This window comes from Lissotriton helveticus, chromosome 8 (assembly GCF_964261635.1).
Source record: "Lissotriton helveticus chromosome 8, aLisHel1.1, whole genome shotgun sequence".
In the NCBI taxonomy this organism is placed as follows: domain Eukaryota; kingdom Metazoa; phylum Chordata; class Amphibia; order Caudata; family Salamandridae; genus Lissotriton; species Lissotriton helveticus.
Genome location: NC_136069.1, coordinates 168,487,304 through 168,511,385, shown reverse-complemented (window position 1 = coordinate 168,511,385; position 24,082 = coordinate 168,487,304). Strand labels below are relative to the sequence as shown.

Below are 24,082 nucleotides of genomic sequence, written 5' to 3'. Positions count from 1 at the left end.
TTGACTTAATGTATCCTTTACCCAACCTTTCATACAAGCCTGCTGGTATATGCTGTAGACAATACTGAAATTGGAAAATCGTCACTGGTATCGTGATGGTGCCATGTGTTTTCCGTTCTACATCAGGTTTCTTAGTAACTGTTATTGGTAATCTTTCCAGTTTTTCAATGCTCAGCACCGTATAGTCTGCTCCTCTTTGTGCCAAAGAGATTTGTTTATCTGTAAGGTTAAAGACAGTAAACAATGACGTGGTATTGATTAGACACCATGGCACGTAGCCTGAATGGAGATTTTGTAACGTCCAGCCTAGCAGCATTATAGAACGTAATTGAGACTGGCCATGTTGTAACATTAGCAAATCCTGTTCTATTATGTCAATGGCAATGGCAAATGATACAATGCTTTCCAAAGAATAAATTCTGGAGGACAGAGTCGTTAACCCATTGTCCACTACAGAGAGTGCTTTCTCTAAATGAATACGATCAATTTCACGTATTTTTCTGCAGTTTCCATCTGTGTTATTTTCCAAGCTTCGTTGTACCCTGCGTATATACCGGCGTATATGAAACGCTTTTGACGTTGTGAACGAGGCCCAAGTAAGAAGTCTCGTAAGTCAACGCCTTCTTTAAGTAAAGTCAAGTGTTGTTTAATTTCTGGAAGTGTGGATTTCTGTAGCCAGTCAAGGCATAGTTTTCCTACACTGTATGTGACTATTCCTGGATGTTGTCTATGGGAGTATCTTGGATCTGGCCTATTCATTTTGAACTCTTGTGTTCTGTTCATGAATCTATCTTGACAGTTGCTCATGTCTATGGGCCAGATTAACCATTGTTTCCAATCAGGATTGGTTCTGTTGTGTTTTAAAATCTGTCTCACGTCTACCTCCTCATCTGCAGTGTTATTACTGTCAGGCGTGGGCTTAGGTATTGATGGTTTGTTTAAATCTTTTATCTTAGCTATGCCAAGAAATGATGTTTGTTGAACAGTGTCATTTAAAAATATAATTTGTTCTGGGATAATGCAGGCTCTGAACAAGGCTTATAAACCGTGCACCTGCCATTCTTTTGTGCCCCAGACAGTTTTTGTCTCAATGTTGTCTTTCCAAAAGTTAAACCCTAATGTAGACAGCTGAGCATAAAAGTTCGCAGAATAAATTTGTTTAGTATTGGTCAACATGTTTTCCATTCCTGTTTTATTTATATTTTTAAAATAAAACGTTTCTGGATTTGTCACATTAAAACCTGTAAAGTATGGACATTTCTTATAAAATGTTTTAGAGCTGCTTTTTGGTGGCGTTGGACAATGTTCCCATTGATTATAAGTAAAAACATTTCTAGGGTTTGCAGATTTGTGCAAATAATGGTGACCATAATGATTATAACAATACAGTTCTTCATAACTTGTTGAACCTTCTAGGTGTTCATGTTTTTGAAATGTTGCTGACATTTCTAAATCTGACATCATAATATTAACAGTTTCAAAGTCCCAATCATCAGAAAAAGTGCTTGATGAAACAAAATCACTTAAAGAAACCTTAAATTGGTGTGGAATTTTCAACAATTCCACCGGGCCATGAATGTCATAATAAGTTCTATCCCATGCTATACCACCATGTATAGGAACGGCTGGGATGTTCACTGATGACACGTCTCTTCGCTCACGATGAGATGAGTTGTAAGGGTACAGGAGCAAGTTGATGTTCTTACTTGCTGTGTCAATTGTACTGTATTTTCCATCTATCATCAGTCCCAGACTTAAAATAAGAATGAGTAATAGCAGCATAAAAAGTACACCTAATCCTATCCAAAATTCAACCGATGGCGAAACCAGATATGTTTTCTCAAGTTGATGAAAGAGTTCTGTTATTTTTTCTTTAAAATGTTTATTTGCTGGCCTTATTTCTGGTTCACTTGGATCCTCAGAAAAGTTATCAAAGTTGATAAAATAGCGAGAGGCAGTTCTGTCAATAGTTGGTATCGCATCCGGATTCTTTGAAATCACTGGAGTTCCTTCCTCCTTTGACATGTTTGTATAGTCAGATGCTACATCATTGTAGACAGGAGTTTCACGACAAACTGATATTTGGGTCTCAAGAGGTACAAGTTCCATGGCTTTGTTGCATAGTCCTTCTTTTCTCACTGCAGGTTTATCAAAGGTGATAAGTCTTTCAGTTTGAACCTATTGGATTGTAGCAAGATTTGGTCGTCTGCTACATCTTGGGAGTCCACTGGGCTTACTACTTATTATCGGCCACATTATGTGGTTTTACCAGGTCAATTGATACTGTTCTGTTCTCCCTTTTTTCAGCAAGCGGCGGTAGTAACACTGATCTTGTTCAAAGAATTGCTAAGACAGGTACTGCTTTACTATGATAAGGCCCAAATTTCTTCTTTACCGCAATCTTTTCCCTGACTAGATCCCTAATCTTTGGAATCCAGACAGGTCTTGCTGGAACAGGTGGTTTTTCTTCAGTGGTCGTTGGGCTTTGTGTTGTGTTATTCAGACTTCTTCTTGTTTCATTTAAGTCCTGTAAAACAGGCAAACGGTCTTTGATATCAAAGGGTTTCTGTTCCACCACTGAAGTTTGACAATCAAGATCCTGGATTAGCATTCTAGTACCAAATAATAATTCATATGGAGTGATTCCCCCAAGAGAATTTCTTGGCAGATTATTAAGACTACGTTGGACACTATTTAGATGTTTGACCCACCCGTCACCCGAACCTAATACCCTAGCTGTTATAGATTGCTTTATGTCACGGTTTTTTCATTCCACTACCGCATTTCCGTCAGGATGGAAGGGACTCGAAAATCGCAATGCAACGCCCAAGCTGGCCATGGCCTCCTTGTAAGCTCGAGAGCTAAACGGAGGACCCTGGTCAGAATTTAGTGTGCCGATTGCGTATGTGCCGATAAAGACTCGCAAATCTTTTATAACAGTTCTGGCGTCAGCCGAGCGCTGGTGCAACATCCAAATGAATCTTGTCTTAATAATTGTGGGAACCGCATTAGTCTATAATGACGTCTGCGTGTAGATAGTCTAATGCTGTCTAACAATGGTGTCTGTACTGGGCTGGCTTCACTGTAGTCAGGAATCTGTTTGTTTTCGAAGCTATGGCCCTTGTGACAGGTATCGCAGTTAATTCCAAATTCGTAGACTTGGACGCTCATTCCTGGCCACCAGTACCTCTTTTCTAACTCTATTAGAGACATTAATATCCCTTGATGTATCAGACCCTCTCCCATATGTGCTTCGTGAACCAAAGCACCTCTCTCCTTTCTGTTTGGAATTACCCTATCCCCCACTCCAGGGATTCGAGCAAATGAAACCGAGTTTGCATCAATTATGTATATATTACCGAGTGGATAGTTTAGTGGTAATGCTGCATAGTTGCCTTTCATTGAGGAATTCACTGCTAGCATTGTTTCACTGTCTATTATTGTTTTTGAACGAGTGATTGCAGCTACGAAAGCCGTTTGCACAGCTGCCTTCGCGGCCTCATCAGCCAATGAATTCCCTGCAACGTAAACGCCATCACGTTGATGACTCAGTGTATGAATCACGTGAGTCTTTTGTAGTTCTTTTTGCAAAAGAACTACTTGTTCCCATAGACGTTTATGCTTAATTGTGCCACCTTTAGCGTCTTTGAAGCCGTTCTGAACCTAGTTCTGCAAGAATTCATTGTATGATTGGACGCAGTAATACGAATCGCACACCATGAGTGTGGGGAATTCGCGATCGGTATTTTCAAGCGCCATCTTGAAAGCCTGTAGTTCAGCTCGCTGAGCTGTACAGTCTCCGGGAGATTTACTTTTTTGTGAACATAGGTCTAAATTTACCTTCGCGCCAGCGACCTTTAACAATCGTGCACGCAGCACTGTAAGCTTGTTTACCCCCAATTGCGGGCTGTGCTGAGCCGTCTGTATATATTATACAGCCGTAATGTTCGAGTGGCAGAATTTCAGTCGGCAGAGGACATTCTAATTCGTATTGGAGGAATTCTTGTGTTTTTAAATACGGGTCAAAACGTATTCAACATCTGTTGCAGCAAGAAAATTAACCCATTATATCCATCTCGGATGTAAAGCTTTAGCATTTGGAATGCTTGCCTTTGTCACTGCCTCTAAGGCAGGTACAGGTGTAACGATTTTAATGCGTTTACCCTGTGCGATGGCTCTTTCTTTTGCTACGGCAGTCTGAACCGCTGTCAGTATCTTTTCTGTTGAAGTGAATTTTATTTCAGCTTGTGTGTACAAGTGTGACTTGTATGCTACTGGTACCGTCTCACCTTCGTTAAAGGTTAGGTATGTGAATCCGCATCTCCCTGGGATGATTCGGATCACTAGGTTGCGCACGTTGTCGTGTTTGTAACTGTGTTTTTCCCAACATGTCTGTTTGCACTGAACGCAAAATTTCTGTGTGTTTTTGTGTCCAATTAGTAGGTTTGAAATCAGGTTTGATTAGTTCGTAGAGAGGTTTAACCCTTTCTGCGTAGTTTAGAACATAAGTTCTTCCGAAATTCAGGAAATCTAGAATTGACTATGTTTTTCAGCGTTTTTGGAGGTTGGAGCAGCGCACATTTCTCTAAGAAGTTTGCTGCCAGGCTTTTTCCTTCACTTGATAACTCATATCCCAAGAATAGGACGTTGAGGTGGGCAATTCGTGATTTCTTAAAATTGAATTTATACCCTTCAGAAGCGAACCCCAGTATGATGGTGTTCACTCTTTTCAAGTGCACGTCCAAATCATCGTCTGTAAGATAGATGTCATCGACATAGGACAATGCCTCATCATCGTACGTTTGTAGTAACTCTGTTACTCTGGCTGAAAATAACTCTGGACTATTCTTGAATACCTGGGGGAGAAGGCAAAATTGTCGCTGTGTCCCCATTATTGAAAAAGCGGTAAAATATCTGCTTTCAGGTGCAATGTTTTGACAAAAAAAACATTTGAGATATCTAATGTAGTTTTATATTTTTTGCGCACGATGTTATTCATCAGTGCTGAACTATGTGCATTTTGTACTTCAAATGTTTTGCAACAAGAGTTTAGATGTCTGTAATCCAAAACTAGACAATATGAATTGTCTGGTTTGGAGACAGGAAACAAAGATTGTTCATTGATGAGGTGCATGTTTCAATTACCCTTTGGTATTCAAGTTGATTTAAAATCTCCCTGACATGTTTTTAGCTTCCTGTTTTACAGGATATTGCCTTTGCATTGTTGGTTGAGTTTTCAACTGGATTTTATGGTGAGGGGAATCCTCATCATATCCTACATGATTTTTGTATAATGCTGGGGCCTGGGCTACAGCCCATTTCCTGGCATATGTGTATATTTTGTATGAATTGGAATGTGATTTGAGAAGGCTGGCATAATTATATCTTCGCCATGTGGGCACTCCCTGACAAACTCAGGTGGCCAGTCTTGTTCAGCTAGTAGGATGTCATAACCCTTAGAGAGCTTCTCCCAAGAGTGCTCTAATTTTTCTTGGTTTGTCCGCCTCCATCCGGAGTGTTAATTCATATAGCTTATGTGGTACTCTACGTGTGGTGCAATCCCCTTTGGTAAACAGATTGTTAAAATCCTGTTTTTCTCATGAGGTGTACTATCAGGAAATACTGCCTCGATTTGAGTAATTTTGTGAGCTAACCAGAATGGAATTTGTTCCTGTTTTGCGGGTAATTTACCAATGACTGACTGTATAGTCTGTGGTGTAATTTTGTTTGTGTTCCCTTGATGAGGGATGTGATGTGCAATTCTTACAGCTGGTTGGACTGTTAAAGTCCTCATGACATATTGAACCAACTGCCTGTGTATTTTAATCAGCTGTTTTAACTGAGCTAACAATTCAGGAGCTGTCATTCTTTCAATGTCAGGATGTGGTGTATAGCTGGCCAGTACCGGCCATGTGGCTCCTGGTCTACCTAGTGGACCGAGCCAGGTAATGTGATTTCGATGTTGTAGCGAGCCATTAAACCAGGGCTGATGCTCTTGGTAAGTTAGTGGAATTTCAACGTCCTCGAAAGGAACATATTCCACTGGTGGTTCCTCTAATTTATAGAAGTGGAACTCATGTGTTACTGCATTTGCTGCAGGAAACAGAATCCATGAATAGAATACCTCTGTCTGCAGATATTCATGTGCCTCTATAACAAATATTACTTTACCACCTCTCGATGATACTCCATTTTCTATACGTTTTATAGTGATGGTTTTCCTTATATTTACCGGGATGAGTATTGCACCGGGTCATTTTGTTGGAGAGTTGTGTCATCCAAAACTGCTTGAGCTGCTGCTGCAACTCTTTCTAATTCTTCGTCACTATCCGTCATTTTTGTTGACTGGAAGTGTTGTAGAACAAGTTCCAAAGAAACAAAGATTAGGTGCACAATATTTTGGAACACTGTATCCTTCAACGTTGAACAAACTAAAAACTAATACATAGGATTTTTTCGTCCTACTCTTTTAACCCACTCCAGACGTCTATTGGAGTATTTTACGGGAAAAAGGGGTCTGTGTGAAAAGCACGACTGAGTTACTCTAGTATCTAGCGTTAAATTATCGCTTTACCAAACGTTGGGCGCCATGTAGTGTAGTTCCTATATTCCCAATAGGCTCTGCGCATTGGAATAGTGTATCCTGTAGTTTAGACGTAGGACTGAAGTCGACTAGGTCTCTACTGAATATACTAGACTAAATTGTGTGTGCCAGCTAGCTCAGAGGTCACTAGAAACTTTCTCGAATGAACAAGAAGGGATTGGTTTCTGACAACCACTTAAAACATGACAACTTTGTTTCCCAAGGATAAGAAATATATCTCTAGAGTCGCGGAAACAATAGATAGTTATATCACTCAGTCAATCGTGCATGCTTCATTTCACCAGAGGTGCAGAGAAATAGAGAAACGGGCGTTTTCAATAAAATATATTCACTGAACAGTCTTCTTTCTCAAGCATAAGAAATGAACTGCTGCAATCGTAATACTTGCGGTAAAGTACAAAGTGTACAGTACGAAGAGTATTATAAAATAATATTGTAAAAGAATGATATGGTTTCTAAGCCATAAAATACCCAAAATGCATAAAATACAAACAGTGATAAATAATGACTTAAAGTACTCAACTAGTGCTTCTAAAATACGCCTACCCCGGTGTACCTAACCTAGGTCTAGTACAAGGGAAGAAGTAAGTAAGGTGTAGCCTAGTTTTAGTATTCTTTGCCAAGAATCTAATCCAAGAATTCTCTTAGGGTCTAATAAGCTTGGTTTTTAGAATGTAGGAGGTCTGGTATCTCTCTCTCAGGACTCGATATCCCAGCAACCCGCAAGGGTAGCCTGGAAACACTGGAGCTGGATTTCTCGGCAAGAGAAAATACAGCGTCTCTCAGTGCGTCAGCTAGAGGGTCGGCTTCCTTCGGCACTTGCTGCAGCAGGGCGCGTCGGGCAAGTAGATAGTTGAACTGCTCCAAACCACCGTGTGTTTGTTTGGACAAGTGTGGGCATATTTATACCTTGAAGGTGCCGAGTTTGACATAAGATTGGACATAATAACGTCATTAGAGACTTAATTCTCTGAAAACTCTATGAGTTCTTGGATAAATTATTATTCATGCATAACTGCTGAAGGCGGGTTTTTCCGAGAAATCCTTGTAGATTTTCGGAACCAGTGGAAGTAGCCAAGCCGTATTAGGACTACTTGAGTTATGTCTGAATATGGTTATGATTTCTAGGCCTATATAAGGATACAATATTTTATACATATATAAGGGCATAAATCGGGAAAATTACACTAGGGTCCTAAAATGCTATACAACAGTGTAATCACCTCCCAGACAGGACTTAGTGTATTGGGCTGCTGTGGGGGCACTTGCCAGCTCCACCAGACTGCTTTGAAGTGCACATTTGGTGCCATCCTTGTATACTCCAGTTGGACCCATTTCAGGGAGCTGTTGGCTCCCGCTTAGCGCGAAACTGGACAAAGGACATGGGAGTATCTTCCTCTCTGTCCAGCCCCTCCTCTGGGAGGGACCCCTGAATCGTCCCAACCCTTTCATTAGGGTACTTCAGGTCCTACCCGTCGTTGGCTCTTCAGATTCGTTGTGTCACAAGATTCAGATCCGAAACTACTTCGTATTCAAATGTCTGAGAACTTAGAACTTAGTTAGACTTCGCTTTAGGAACCAAGTATGCGTCTGGGAAGACTCCTGCTGCCCCCGGTCTCATCGTCCTGCCAGTCTTCAGCGTCGTCTGGGCCTGTGCTCCATAGAAGGTTCTTCTCCCTGCCTATGGACATTCAAAACATCCGAAAGAATCTCCTTTGGAGTGAAGGAGTCACTTCCCTACATCTGCAGGCACAGCAACCAAGCTGACCGGTCTGCTACTCTTGATGTCCCACGGAAATCCAAGAGGCTCAGCAACACAGGTGGTGATTCTGCAACTCCCTTGAGGCCTACACGGTCTTCTCAGCAAGTTTGAAGTCAGTATCCCTCGTCAGAACAGCTGCAGCAGTACCACTGTGCACTGCATCAACTTGCTGTTGCCAAGGCATGTTGACACTCTCCTTCAGAGATCTTCGGGCTCCAGGAAGCTCCAGCCTTCAGCATCTCTTGCTACCAAGAACTTTGTCCTCACCACATCCTCTGCACCGTGGGCCTGCATTCTTGGTGAGTTGCTCTAGGACCTCTTGCCACTCATGTGCCTTAGGCCTGTGGGTCCGCTTGAGGGTCTTCTTTTGTTCCATTGTGCTCCCTGCTTGCTCGGGCCTGCTCTGACTCAACTACACATGGTGAGTCCCTTGGACCTTGCTGGTCCCAACACTGCCCTTCTTCGCTTTCCTCGCCTGTTTCTGCTGCCAAGTCTTGATGATTCTCCCATCGGACACCAACCCCCTGGCTCTTGAATTCCATTGTGATCTACAGTGGTTTCCGACGTCACTTCACACCTATGCACCCAGCTTCCCGAGTGTAGGTAGCCTGGTTCCTGGGGAATCCACGGGTAGACTGTCTCTGCAACCTTCCAACTTCCATGGGGTTTCTTCAGGGTCCTCCGGGAAGGGTCCTTCTTGAAAACTGCAACCGCAACTTCCACATTGACTTCTATTGAGGACGAGGTTGTTTTCCCACTCTGCACACGCCCTCCGAAGGGTTCGTGAGTACTTATCTTGGGTGGTTTCTTGGGTGCCCGGCTCTTCTAAGTCTCTTCTGGGTCCAGTCTCGACTTCAGACGAGGTTCGCATTCCACTTTCTTAGTATTTAGCTTGGTATCCCCCTGGAGATCACTGTGTATTTGTGCTACTTACCTATTCTTTTGTTAAAGTATTTTGTGTATTGTGATTTTATCTCCAGGTAGGAGATATTGCAACGTGTTAGTGAGTGTTTATAATAAATATCTATTTTTATAACTACTTTTTCACTTAACCTACACTATAAGATTAGTACTAGTAAAACAAGCTGCTTTACAACTCCTTCTGGACTAAGCCCGTAGGCTGCTCTCCACAGCTACCACTTGGAGAGCTTTTTATGGTTGTCTAAGACCACTAAACTCACCATAAGGGTTATCTGAATTTAGTGCAGGGTGCTTCACTTAAATAAATGTGCAGCATATACTAAGCCAGCCTCCTACAATCAGCATCATCATTTTTACACCTTTTCTGAATGGGGAGCCATTGACGCTCCTTGAGGTGGGAGCTGGAGTGGGTCCGTTTGGGGAGGTTGAGGACGAGTCTGGCCGCTAAGTTTTGTATGGTCTGTAGTCTCTTCAGGTACTGCAAGGTGCTTCCTACGTAGAGTACGTTGCCATAGTCCAGCTGGCTGGTGATTAGGGCATGAGTGACGGCTTGTCTGGTGTTGGCAGGGAGCCATTTGAAGACCTTACTGAGCATGTGAACATTGAGGAAGCAGGTGGAGGGGACTGGGTTGATCTGGTTGTTCATGGTAAGCTTGCGGTCTAAGGTTGTGTACATGGTCTGTCGGATTGGGTGCTGGTCATAGTTCAAAGGGCCACCCGAGCGTTCCATGGGGAAGTGTTGTTACAGAAGATCAGGACTTCCATTTTGTCTATGTTACATTTTAGGCAGATGTTCTTCATCCAGTCTAAGCTGCTAGTCATGCACCTGCAGAAATTGGCCTACGTGGTGGAGGGGTCTTCTGATAGTGAGAGGATAAGCTGGTTGTCATCCGCATAGGAAATAATGTTCATTCCATGGATTCTGACCACCTGGCAAGGGTGTCATGTAGATGTTGAACAGTGTAGTGCTGACGGACGAGCCTTGAGGGACGCTGCAGATGAAGTTCTTGGGTTCTGAGGTGAAAGGTGATAGATGGATTCTCTAGGGTTTTTTGGTGGGGAAAGAGGTAATCCATGTGAGGGCTTCTCCTTGGACTTCGATGCGATGAAACCTCTTGATAAGGGTGTGGTGGGGTACAGTGTCGAATGCTGCTGTGAGGTTGAGGGGGATCAGGGCAGTATTGGTGCTGTGGTTGGTGCAAAATCTGGATTTGGAAGAGTCCAGAATTTTGTTGATTTCCACATGTTGCGTGAGTTGGCGGTTGATGGCTTTTTCGAGGAGATGGGATGGTAGTTTGTGAGCTCGCTGGTGGAGGGTTTCTTGAGAACGGATTTGATTTCTGCGTGTTTCCATGCTTCAGTGAAGGAGGCTGTGGTTATCAATGAATTGAAAATGGTGGTGACCTCGCTGCTGATCATCTTGCTCCAGAGGTTGAAAATGTGATGGCGGCAGGGGTCCGTGGGCGCTCTTGAGTGGACGGAGTTCATGATGGCTGTGATGCTTTGTGTGGTGAGCTGGTGCCAGGTGGTCAGCAGGTGGCCGAATGTTGCATCGGAGGTCAGTATCCATGGAAGCGAGGAGACTGAGGGTATCGGCGGCGGTGGGATGGGGTTTGAAGTTTTTGTAGATGGTAGAGATCTTTTCGCGGAAGAAGTCCGCCAGGCAGCTGCAGAGTTCCTCAGAAGGGGTGATGAGTTTGGTGGCTGAGGGATTGGCAAACTCTCTGATGAAGTTGAAGAGTTCTTTGCTGTGGGTGGAGCTGGTGTCAAAGCGGTCGGCTAGGGTGTTCCTTTTTGTCTCCTTCAGTAGATAGTGGTATTGGTTGAGGGATGCCTTGAAGGTGGCCCGGTGTGAGGGCTCTTTGCTGGTGCGCCAATTCCTTTCTAGTCGCTTGCAGCTGAGTTTCACAGTTCTTAGTTCCGTGGTGTACCAGTCGGCTAGTTTAGTTGGTCTCTTGAGTGTGATGTGCTTGAGTGGGGTGATTCTGTTGGCGCAATTGGTTATCCAGTCGGAGTTCTTGAAAGACTGTTTTAGGTTGGTTGTGGTGTTGGGCGAGGATGTGTTGAGGGTGTAGGTCCATTGGTTCTCTGATACTACAGTGAGCGGTGACAGGTGGCTTGGAGGGGGTGCCGGAGGATCCTGCGATGGTGCATTGGACGATGGCGTGGTCAGTACAGGTTAGCTCGACGACATGGCTGTACTTGAGTCTGTCGTGAAGATGGGGTCGAGCGTGTGCCCTGCATGGTTTAGTGACTACATGGATGAGGTTGATGTTGTTCATTCGCTTGAGGGGGTTGGTGTCATTGAGGTCGTCGAGGTGAAAATACATTGCAGACCAGTTCTCGTAATAGAAAGAAAAAGGATGGCCTGGAGTCTACTAATAGAAAATTGGCGTTCATTACCAAATACACACTACACAGTAAGAAGACTTTTAAAATCTTTAGAAAGCATAGGCTTTTACTTTTGAACATTCCGGGATTACGGGATTACCTACAGTAGTGTAAAGAAGGGGACGCACACTCAGGTATTCATTGTGTCCTAGTTATGTTACTTCTACAGTAGCAAAAACCACTTGGTTTCCAAACCAAACCGGATGGGTTTCATAATCGCAAAAGTTGTAATAGTTGCCAATTTGGTGAAAATAAGAAGAAAGATTTCAGATTTAATACATCACAGATCCACAGAATAAGACATTTTATCAACTGCAACCCACGTTTTGTGGTATACATCATTGGCTGCAGTTGCAATATGATTTATGTGGTTAGTACATCGTGTAGCCTTAAGACACGGATCCAGGAACACTGTAGGGAACTGATCAATATGGATTTTATATACCCCATGACAAATCATTACAGAGTGGCACATGTAAATGATCCTTGTTTCTGGTTCTTTGGAACTGACCACTTCACTGTAAATTCACGTGGAGGGGACAGAGAGCTGTTGCTTAGACAGACTGAGGCTAAATGGATTTGTCGGTTACAGGTAGTTACAAACGGCCATAATACTGATAATGAATTCCACTACTTTTTAAGATGAGGTTACGCCGTCTATTAGGTTCTGGATCTATATTTCAATTTGAACTGTTGCTTTTGAAAACTGAATCCCTTATTTGTTTTAACTAGTACGTTTCTTTTCATTCTTCTAAGTGGGGTCAAAAACACACCTTTTTCTTTTAAGGTTAGCACAGAGATTGTACTTTTAACATCTGTTGGAGGTTATAATTCAGCGCCTCTATGCATAGTTAGGCAAAACTATTGTCCATATGTGGCTGAGAGTAATTACTTACTTTTTATATATACTCTTTTGATATCATTCTCTACTTGACTTTTTTAATACAGTATATGCTATTAATGGTCAAATGCGCAATATGGGAAGCATGATGCAGAACCATTGATCGCTAATTTATAGATCTTGGACCTTGGACCGTTTGAGCGGCTAGATAGTTTATTAAGTAAGATATCATTTCGACTCGGTCATGAGTCTTTGACCTAATGACATCCTGACCATATGAAGTACATTCATATTGTACTACTAAATACAGGGTATGGTTATTATTTGCAGTTAGTGGTGAGGACTTTGGAATTTACGGTCCTTACCATTATAAGATGGCAGCTATCAGTACTAGCTGTGTGGCCGCGTTTTGACCAATCACTATCCGATTAATATGTCGACAGCCTAGAAGTATTTCAAAGGTGTCTTTATATTGTTTCATTTTAGATTTGGGTTTTTGTTGCTTACCGTCAATATTGACGAATAGTTTGACGTCACAGGGATACGTTTACGATGATTTTCATAATGTCGTACATAACCATTATGATGGATTTGGCTCTTTGTGAATTTCGACTAGGCTGTTACCATGTTGGGCCATTGGGATTGATCTTCACCATTTTTTGATTCATAAAGTCTTTACAAGTAAGGCTTATTATGGTGTTCTTTGCCACTCTAAGATGGCTGCCTATGCTGACACAGCATGAGGGTGGCTTCGGATGACGTCGTAACACCCTATTGGGAATGGTTGCATGTAGCTGATAAATGCTGTGAGGCTATATTTTTAGGTGCAGAATCTCACACACATCACAGATGTAAGCTTGAGGAGGGTACAAGACGACTGAACGTAAATAGCATTTGTGGGGGGTCTAGAGATGTGGTTGACCCTATATATAGCTTGACATTATGCCTGAAGACAGAATTAAGGTGAGTGACAAATGAAGCCTACTTCTAGGGAGCTGAGGAGATTCCTTTAAACCTGCACAGAGCCAGAAAGGATAACGTGAAGTAACAGAGAAAGATCTGAGAGTTTGAAAGGGGTACTAGATTTTGTGTTAATGTAACCAAACCTTGTAGCACTTTAAAGAAAAGGCTCAATCCCTTATCTTAGAACAATGTATGTGGGTATACCAATATTTAAACACGGAAATGATCATTACTGCCACTGCCAAGGTCGCCCCGTTGATCTTCGACAGACACTGCTTGGGTTATGGCAATCAGGCCTGTGCAGGATGTGAAGGTAGAACTTTCTTTACCTCAATAGTGTATAACATCTCACATGCCGCAGAAGTCTGCCAATATAAATGTTCTCATTTTTGATACCATTGGCAAGTCCACATCCATGACAGGCATCTATTGGAAAGTTGGAGGCTATTAAAGTGACCATTCCCTTTTTGAGTAGATTGATTAATGTTTTTGTACCTCTCTGGACAGAAGATCTCCATCCTCGGGATCTTGTCTTCCATCTTGTGCCAGTAAAAACATCTGACTTTCTGTCTGTACTGCCTTATTCAGATTCACACCTGTACAAAAAACAATGGGCGAGGGCAGTGGTTTTAGAAACTAGCAATTCATTAACAACATATTTATCGACCATTACCTGCGGCTACTGCAAGAATAAGAGAATACTAAAACACATGCTTCATTGCATGTTTGAGTCAATCAACACTGCGTACAAATCAACAGTAAATGCCTGACATCATTGTTTTAAAATGTCAACACAGCAATGGATACTATTGTGATCTTTCTATACATAAAAGAGAAGATAAACACGTAGCCACTAAAATAGTGACATTCTATTTTTGCTACGAAATAGTTGACGTCATTGGTCTACATTTGACGTATGAATAAACAAACAATCGGTTCGCTTCAAATTACGCAGGTTCTCATTTAAATGGCGGTGCTAAAGCGGAAGTAAGAAACAAGTTACTTACCTGTACACTGTGGTTCTCCAGTATTGATTTCTTTTATAGATTCACATGCTTGAATCTTCCCCGTCGTCATGGTGGGAGTCACACAGTAACAGTAAAATAGCAGTATTAAAACTTCAACATTGAAATGCCCATAGAATTGACTAGCTTTTTAGCAACCTACCTCCATTTTTACAAAACATCCAAACTCCAGCCAATCAGAGCGTAGACCATAGAGTCTCCTTCTCCTGCAGGGGCACCATACCTCAGATTACGAGTACCTCAAGGTAATAAGAGAGGTATGGAAGGTGAACCTGAAAGGGGAGGACGGAGGGTCGCATGTGCATCTTTAAAAGATATTAATACTGGAGAACTACAGTGTACAGGGAAGTAACTTGTTAATTCTCCAGTGTTGTATCTTTTATAGATTCACATGCTCGAATCAGAATAGCAAGCAGTACACCAAAGGGTCAGAGGCGGCGGGTAAGGTGAGCCATCCCACCATGCAACCCAGAAAGCATAATACGAATAATAATCATAAAGAGCATATAACATGAGCTCATAAGAATGTATACATATTTACATAAATATACCTACATTTTAAAACATTTGAAACATATTGATGACTTATTATAACAACAGTAGCCTATTTAGAAGAAAAAGACACAAAGAAGATCATACCTTATGCGAATAGATGTCGCAGAGCAGCTTTACCGACTGCCACATCCGCCTTCAGCCAGGCATCCAGGCAGTAATGCTTTGTAAAGGTATGAATGCTCGTCCATGTCGCTGCCCTGCAGATGTCAGGCAAGGACACTCCGGCGAATAGGGCAGAGGATTCTGCCACCTTGTGTGTTGAGTGTGTTGTGACCATGGAAACCAGAGGGTGGCCAGCCCTCTCATGACAGAACAGAATAGCCGATGAGACCCAGCGAGCGATAGAAGCCTGCGTCAAAGCCTTACCCTTCCTAGGGGTAGAGAAGGCAATAAGTAACAGAGTGGATTTTCGGAAAAGCTGAATCCGTTGCAAGTAGAACTTTAAACATCGTTTAATGTCCAGAGTATGGAGTGCTCTCTCAGCTGGTGAAGATGGATCTAAAAAGCAGGAGGGAAAATCCACTGGTTCGTTTAGATGAAGTGAGGAAAGTACTTTGGGAATAAAAGATGGATTGGTACAAATAATTACTTTATCTTGAAAGAACTGCAGGTAAGGTTTGCTCGTTGTGAAGGCCTGAGTTTCACTAATGTGTCTAGCTGAAATGATCGCTGTGAGAAGTTGGCCTGATATATAGTGCTCACTATTCTAGTGATCACTGTGTATCATACCAAACAACCCTTATTGATGATTGGTTGTAAGTCAACCTTTCAGACCAGCTATCCTAGTAGCATGGACACGAGCAGTCTTCAGGCTAAACTCTAGAGGGTGTGTTAAGCCAGCTGTTTTACCATCACATATACCCCTTGAACACCAAGTGAAAGGACACCACACAAGTTGTTATGAAAATAAAGGATATTTATTTATAACAAGTCTACCCTGAACTCTTTATGAGTCAGGGAGCTAAGCACAATACAAAACTCTTAAGAAAATACTATAAGTTGCATAATTTACACAAATGCCCGAGGGGCACGAAAAACCATATACACAAAAAGTGGAATGCGAAATGCTAACAGGAAAGTAACCAGATCCAGAGGCTTCAGGATTGTTAGGACTACACTACTGAACCCTAAGGTTAGGAGCAGGAGGCCTAGGGAGATCGTGTGCAGAGTGTGCACTCTCACGCGGGATGCGGGAAGAAGTCTATGGATGCTGGATTTCGTAAAGTTAGTGGTATCGGACGAATCCGACTAGTTAGGCTGAAAACGAAAAAGGATCTGGACACTTAGATAGTGAACCTACGTTGGAGCACCGAAATGCTCGAGTTACCTAGCCCAGGGGCTGCGGCTGCATAGGGTTCAAAAGACGTCGGGAATCCTCGTTACAGTCTATGGAGCCTGAAAGAAGAAGTTGCTGGCAGGCGACCAGTGATGAAGTTCGATGGGATCCAAGCCTGGATCGGAGTTGAAGATGACCTGAAAGCAGAGGGGACTCAGTTCTTAATCACTAGCCAGTGATCAGATGGGCACCAGGATGGCACCGGATGAAGTCACCTCGACCAGGTGAGTGGGCGACGCTTGGCTCTGCAGTCTCTCGGACCAGGAGGCGTTGTCGGCGACCAGGTTGGAGGGGCCAGCTGTCCCACAAAGGTGTCTGCTGTCGGCGCTGCTGAAACCAGGATTGGAGCAACAAGCCTTGGCAAAGGCAAGCCCACGCGGTGGACTCAAGATGGTGTCTGGAGTGGACCAGGAGGGTCCGGGGTGCTCCTCTGTTGGAGGGGAGCAAGGGCCAGTCTGGAGCAACCAGACGAGCGATGGAAGTGTCGTGGTTCGTCGTCAGGAGGGCTACAAGCCAGCAGGCAAGTGGCCGGACAACGCAGTGAGCAGTAAAGAGCAGAAGGGCCGCACGCAGATCTCGTGGATGCTGGGGGGCTGGACTTCGGTGCTGGAGCTGCTCAGGGTTAGGGCTTCTCAAACCCCAATGCACTTACTCGAGGGTCTCTCGGGGGTCGTGCTGGTGAAGCGTCGTGCAGGTCTTGAAGATGGCCGGTCCCACGGTGTCTCGTCGCACCCACGAATCTCAGCTGGGCTGGATGATGTAGGTAGAGGTCAGAGATGGAGGGAAAACCGGGTCTCGTCGAGCTGGGCAGTCTTGATCCGGAGGATGGACTTCAGCAAACCGCAAGAGCTTCGATGGTGCCTGCTGTTCAGAAGAGGCAAGAGTTCCTTTCGTGGCAAGTAGTTTCAAGATTATCTAATTTGGGAAGGGGGCCTGCTCCTACCTTTATACTAAGAAAAGGGGCTGGCACGCGACTAAGTCCTGCCCTATAGGTGGGACTAGGAGGGGGGTGGTTACACCCCTCTCCTTTGTCCGGTCTCTCCGGGGCTGGTGTGCCCCAGGAACTGGTTTGAGCCGGCATATGCACAGTGAGCACCGGGGTGCCACTTGCAGTCACCTTCCTTTCAGCCCTGCCTACCTGGGATACACAAAATCCTGTCTGGGATGGTGCTAGCACCGCCCCGGACAGGAAACCCTTTGTCCAGGCCTGCGTTGCTGGAAGGACTCCCAGCAGCAGGAGGGCAGACTTGTGTCTCGGTGGCAGCATCCATTTTGTGGAGCTGAGGCTATGTCTGACTTTAACCGGGGTTCACAGTTACATACATTTCGTGTCCCTCTAGAAGGGTGGAATGCTAACCCCGTTGCCAGAATTGGCGAGGGGTTAGTATTCCAATTCGTATGACACCTTACTCGACATGTTTTGATAAAGCTATACCAAAGTTAGCATTTAACCGCGAGGATTATAATGCACTTAAGAGTATATGGTATAGCGTTATCATGGAACAGCTATTTGGACTTGGTTCCGCAAGCTGCAAACGGGCTCAACTCATGCCAGAGCACCATCTCACATAATTCCAAGCACTCTGCCTTCAGGATTGATAAGGCCTGCCATAGGAGTGACTGATAGGAATATATGTGTCCATTTTAGGGTTAGATATAGGAATACTATATCTAAAGCAAAGGGTGTTTACACCACCTTGCCCCAGCTGTCGTGCAGCCAGTTGTGTCTGTTTGGGTGGCCAGCCAGGGGTGGCATAATACATGCTTCAGCCCCTGGTAGGCCCTGGGTACACCTATGCCCTGGATACCTAAGGTATGCTGTACAGGGACTGATAAGGTGGCCCAGTACCAATTGGTAAAATGCACCTAAGGTACATGGTTGTAATTTAGAGAGAGAACAGCTAGGCCGTGGGTCTGATTAGCAGGCCCACAGCCAGGGAAAGTCGTAAATCAGTGAAGCAAAAAGCAAAAATCTGGGGTGGCCATGGGATTGCAGACCCCACTCTCTTACAATCGCCAACAGGAAGGCCTCTTTCTGCGAGAGGTATTTCAAGAAGCACTTCTGAATTGGTTGACAGGGTGACTTCATAAGCTGCGACAGGACAATATTTAATTGCCATAGCACAGGAGGAGGTCTTACTGGAGGGTAGGCCCTGAAAAGACCTTTCATGAACTCTTTTATCAATCTGTTAGACCACAAAGACAAGCAACCAGAACACCATCTGTATCTGGAGATTGCAGCTAAGTGCACCATGATGGAAGCATGCATCAGACCAGCTTTGGCGAGAGAAAACAGAAAGGGCAAAATGTCCTCAGGCGAAGATGAGTGCGCGGCACACCATATACAAAATCTTTTCCACTTGGTGGAGTAGCATTTTATCATAGAAGGAGCTTGGGCTTCAAGTAGTATAGCCTGACATTCCTCAGAAATCGCTAGTTGCCCGAATTCTGTGTGATGAGGAGCCAAGCTGACAAGTGTAGTGTGCAGATTTGAGGATGAACCCATTGGCCCTGGTACATGGAGAGAAGGTTTTCTTTTGGCTGGAACAGGATTGGAGAAGACCTTGATAGACCATACAGCACTGTGAACCAGTAATGCCACGCCGTGGTGATTAGGATGACACAGCAAGGCTCTTTTTTGACCTACTGCAGAACGTTAGGAATGAGAGGACATGGAGGGGATGCATAAGCAAACGTTTCCTCCCAAGAGAAGTGAAAGGCGTTTTCTAGAGACGCTGGCTGAGGGAATCTGCTTGCGTGGAATCTGCATTTTTTGTTGAGCAACATAGCGAACAGATCTAGGATTGGAAACCCCCAGCAGCAAAAAAAACCTTTGTAACTTCCTCATTCCACACTGCTTGGTGTCCCTGCTGAGGGAATCAGCTCAATCATTTTGGACTCCTGGCACATGCGGAACCTGTATTGATATTCCATGGACTATCAGCCATTCCCAGATCTGCTGAGCCATGATTGAAAGGGCCTGAGATCTTGTCCCACCTTGCTTCAGTGGACCGAACATGGTGGTGGTGTTGTCCGTGCAAATCAGGATCAATGACCTCCTGATTCTTGGCTGGAATGCTTGTAGGCCCAGCAAAACTGCGTTCAGTTTCAAGAGGTTTATGTGATACTGTGCTTCCTGAGTAGACCATCTTCCGTGGATCTGCAATTCTTGCAGGTTAGCACCCCTTCCCGCCCATGGAAGCGTCCAACGTCATTACCAACTTTGGTTTTGTTGTGAGGAAAGAAAGACCGTGTCTCTTACTATCAACCAAGACATTGCTGAAATCATTACCGATGTGATTGGAAGATCTCCTCGAATGAGCCTCGAGACTGAATCCATTGAGCACCGAGCTGCTCCCGAAAATGTCTCATCCTTAGGCGACAGTGCGGAATCAGCAGGATACACAATGACATCAACCCTAGCATTAACTTGTAAGTCCTTACTGAAAAGCACTTTTTGTGGACAGACCCTGCACTGTCTTCTGAAGCCGTAAGATCCTTTTTTTGGTGGAGAAAGCTTTCAAAAGCGTGGTGTCCAGAGTTGCAGCTAGAAATACTACTGACCTGGAAGGAGCCAGAGAGTACTTTTCCGGGTTGATTCTGAGCCCCAGGGAGCAAAAGAGACGAACATAGGTGTCTGTCGATCTTCTTGAAGTCTGGAGCGATGGGGCCTTGACTAACCAGTTGTCCAGATAAGGAAATACCTGGTGACCGGCTGGCCATAGAAAGGCCAGCACTGGAGCCAAGCACTTTGTGAAGACTCTGGGAGCCAACTTCAACCCAAAGGCTAGTACTCCGAATTGATAATGGCACCCTAACACCTCAAACCTGAGAAAACAGCGATGTTTTAGATTAATGGGAACATAAAAATACACATCCAGAAGATACAGAGAGGACATATAGTCCCCTGCATCTATGAGAAGGACTAGTTTCTTACCTGTAACTCCAGTTCTGTAGTAGGGGTATCTCTGTTATAGTCATCATCTAGTAAATAGTCCCGCCCATATGCGTGGACCCCGGAGCAATCAAAAATAATCTGTTAAGCTGTCTTCATTGCAGTCCTGCATAGACACTTAAGAGAAACTTAAAGACAATAATGCAGTCTGTACCTACAAGGCTACACTGTCCAGTACTTCAACTAGAAATGCCAAGGATATAACAGCAATAACACATTTAACACAATCTGTAAAGTTTCACCCATAGAGAAACTTTCCTCCCCTCACCAAATCCTTGGAATGATAGAGAGGAAGGTAAGGACAGACAAGCCTCCATAGGCTGCCATTATGTGTCTGGAAAAGGGATACTGTGCCTTTAAGGAACTCTCTGGAGACCCTCGGTATCCCAGCATGCACAGCCCCTTCCTTTTACTTTCAGTTCTTTTTGAAGGTGCATAAAGCAAGGCCTGTAGCATACATCACAGTACCATTTTCTCCACCGGGGAGGAGGGCGGGCGCTTATGACTCTAACAGAGGTACCCCTACTACAGAACTGGAGTTACAGGTAAGAAACTACTCCTTCTGTGCGATCCGTTTAATACCAGCAAATGGATCGATGTAATTTGACATTGAGCTTCTGAAATAAGAGCTATTTTTGTATAGAACGAATACGAAATTGTATTATGTAGTTCAGTAATATTTTTACACCTGATATTCTACGAATATAAACAGTTATTAATGTTTTTTAAACAGGCATGTATACTGACCAATTTTAACTTAATGTATTTTAATTTTGTAATGGTTTTTATTAACTATACAATAAAAATTCTACTACTCCTTCTGTAGTAGGGGATATCTGTGTATAGTCATAATCTAGTGAATAGAATGGCAAGCCCATCCAAAAACAATCCGGCGGTGGAGAAATATAGACAACACCACTATTGTGCGAACAGATTCCGCAGTGAAGCCTGCCCAACCTGAGCATCTGCTCTGGCATCCGAGTCCAGACAGTAGTGCTTAGCAAAGGTGTGGACCGACTTCCAAGTGGCCGCCCTGCAGATCTCTGCAATAGGAACATTTCGAAGCAAAGCTGTTGTAGCTGCTTTGCCCCTGGTAGAATGAGCCTTGGGCTTGCCCCCTAAGGTCTTATTCGCTTTCTGATAACAGAGCTGGATACATGACCCAATCCACCTAGAGATGGACTGTTTCGAAGTAGCCAGACCAGTCCTAATCGACCCATAGTTGACAAACAATTGGTCCGATCTACGAATACCCTTGGTCTTATCCAGATAGAATTTCAACACCATTCTGACATCCAGGGAATGTAGAGACCGTTCCGCTGGAGTGGAAGGATTCTGGAAAAATGTTGGTAAAGTTATAGTCTGATTAACATGAAAATCAGAAATCACCTTGGGAAGGAACTTAGGGTGAGTACGCATAACAACCTTAGCAGCATGAAATACAGTATAAGGTTCCTGGAAACACAATGCCTGAATTTCACTCACCCTGCGGGCCGATGTAATGGCCACAAGGAATGCCGCCTTCCAAGACAGGTGCTGCAAGGAAGCCTTATGAATAGGCTTGAAAGGTTCCTTCATCAGCCTGGACAGCACCACATTCAATTGCCATGAAGACGAAGGAAGCCGAACAGGAGGGAACACCTTCTTCAACCCTTCCAAAAAATCCTTAATCACAGGGATCTGAAAGAAGGATGTCTGTGAAGGACATTTTCTGTAATCAGTCAATGTAGCCAGATGAACCTTAATGGAATGGAAATTAAGGCCAGACTGGGCTAGATGCAGAAGGTATGGAAGGATAACATCCTCCTTGCAGGTCATCCGATCATAGTTCTTTGACATGCACCAGATCCAGAATCTCTTCCATTTGTAAGCATAAGAGGTCCTAGTAGATGGCCTCTTAGCCTCCTTCAATATGTCCATGCAATCCTCAGGAAGATTCAAGTGGCCATATTGCACTATCTCAGGAGCCATGCCGCCAAACTCAACGATGAGAGGTTGGGGTGCACCATCTGCCCCCCGAACTTCGTGAGAAGGTCCGGCCAACACGGCAGCCGCTGATGAGGTATGATCGACAGGTGAAGCAGGTCCGTGATCCACCACTGTCTGGGCCATTCCGGCGCAATGAGGATCATCCGCGCCCGGGATCTGGTCAGCTTGATGAGCACCGCTGGAATTAGGGGAATGGGTGGAAAAGCGTACAGAAAGCTGTTCGACCAGCTGATCCATAACGCGTTCCCAGGAGTCCCCGGCTGCTAATACCTCGAGAAAAAGTCGCGGCATTTGCTGTTTTCTGCGGTGGCGAATAGATCCACTTCTGGAGTGGCCCACATGGCGAAGATGTTGTCGAGCACCTCGTTGTTTATGACCCACTCATGGTTTTCGTGAAGCAACCTGCTGAGGGCGTCCGCCTGAACATTCTGCACATCTGGCAGATGAGCTGCCGTTATCGTCAGTCCTCTGGCTAACAGCCAGTGCCAGATCGCCTGCGCTTCCTGTGACAGTGTGCGCGACCTCGAGCCCCCCTGCTTGTTGAGATAATACACAGTGGTCGTATTGTCCGTCTGCACAAGCAAGGAGTTGGTCTGGAAGGACGGATGAAAGGCCTTTAGTGCCAAGTGAACAGCTCTGAGTTCCAGGAAGTTGATGTGATACGTGGACTCTGACGGAGACCACGTTCCCTGGATCTGTAGATGGTCTGAATGCGCTCCCCAGCCCAGGAGAGACGCATCCGTAACGATAGTCTGAGTCGGGATGTCCTTGTGGAAAGGAACCCCTCTGAGGAGATTCTCTGCTGAGCACCACCATCTCAGGGACTGTTGGGCGTAAAGAGACAACTGAATCCAGTCGTCCCAACACCCTTTCCTCTGGTCCCACTGGTCCTCCAAACATTCCTGCAGCGGCCTCATGTGTAGGCGCGCGTGCGGAGTGAGGAAGATACAAGAGGCCATCGATGCCAGTAGAGAAGGCACCGTCCTCACTGTTGTAGATGGAGCAGCTATGAGAGCCTGAGCCTTCCGAAGGATGGATAAGCGTCTCTCCTCCGAAGGATTAACCAATCGTCCAGGTACGAGTAGACAAACACCTTGTTCTTTCTCAGGTGCGTAGCTACCAAAGCCATGCATTTCGAAAAAGTCCTGGGTGCAGACTTCAGTCCAAACGGTAGTACGGTGTACTGATAGTGATTGGTGCCGACAAGGAAGCGCAGGAACTTCCGATGTTTCCGTGCAATGGGCATATGGAAGTATGCATCTTGTAGATCTATCGCCCACAGCCAGTCTCCTCTCTGCAGCTGAGGATAAATCTGGTGCAAAGACAGCATGGGAAACTTTTCCCTGCGAATCCACTTGTTTGCTTGTCGCAAATCCAGAATGGGTCTGAACTTGTTCTTGTCCTTCTTCTGTACTAGGAAGAAGTGTGAGTAAAGACCCTTTCCCCTTTGAGACAGAGGGACGTCTTCTATCGCCCTTTTTCTTAACAGGGTATCGGCCTCTGCCTGGAGCTCGCGTAGTTGGAATTGCGAGCTGACTGTTGGAATTGCGAGCTGACCGGTGGAATTGCTGGAGGCGGGCTGGTGAAACGAAGATTGTATCCATTGTAAACAATATTCAGCGCCCGCTTGTCCTGAGTAATGTTTCTCCACTCTGCCAGGTAATGTTGAATGCTTCCCCCCACCGGAGCGGGTAACGGATGAGAGGGAAGGAGCACCTCAGGGCCTAGACCCAGCCAGGC

The 24,082-nt window shown here is 44.6% G+C and overlaps 1 protein-coding gene across 8 annotated transcripts in view; it reads right to left on the bottom strand.

The window, feature by feature from the left end:
- Positions 1 to 24,082, bottom strand: part of LCA5L (lebercilin LCA5 like) — a 976,100-nt gene that overhangs the window by 366,897 nt on the left and 585,121 nt on the right. For 6 of the 8 annotated variants that reach the window (XR_013599757.1, XM_078656822.1, XM_078656823.1 and 3 more), the window contains one exon: positions 13,978 to 14,078. The exons of the other annotated variants lie outside the window; for them this stretch is intronic. Coding sequence is in view for 4 of the 6 variants with exons in the window: in XM_078656822.1 (XP_078512948.1) it covers positions 13,978 to 14,078 (101 nt within the window). In the remaining 2 variants the exon portion in view is untranslated. Of the gene's footprint in view, positions 1 to 13,977; positions 14,079 to 24,082 lie in introns of those variants that run through there. 8 annotated transcript variants of the gene reach the window in all.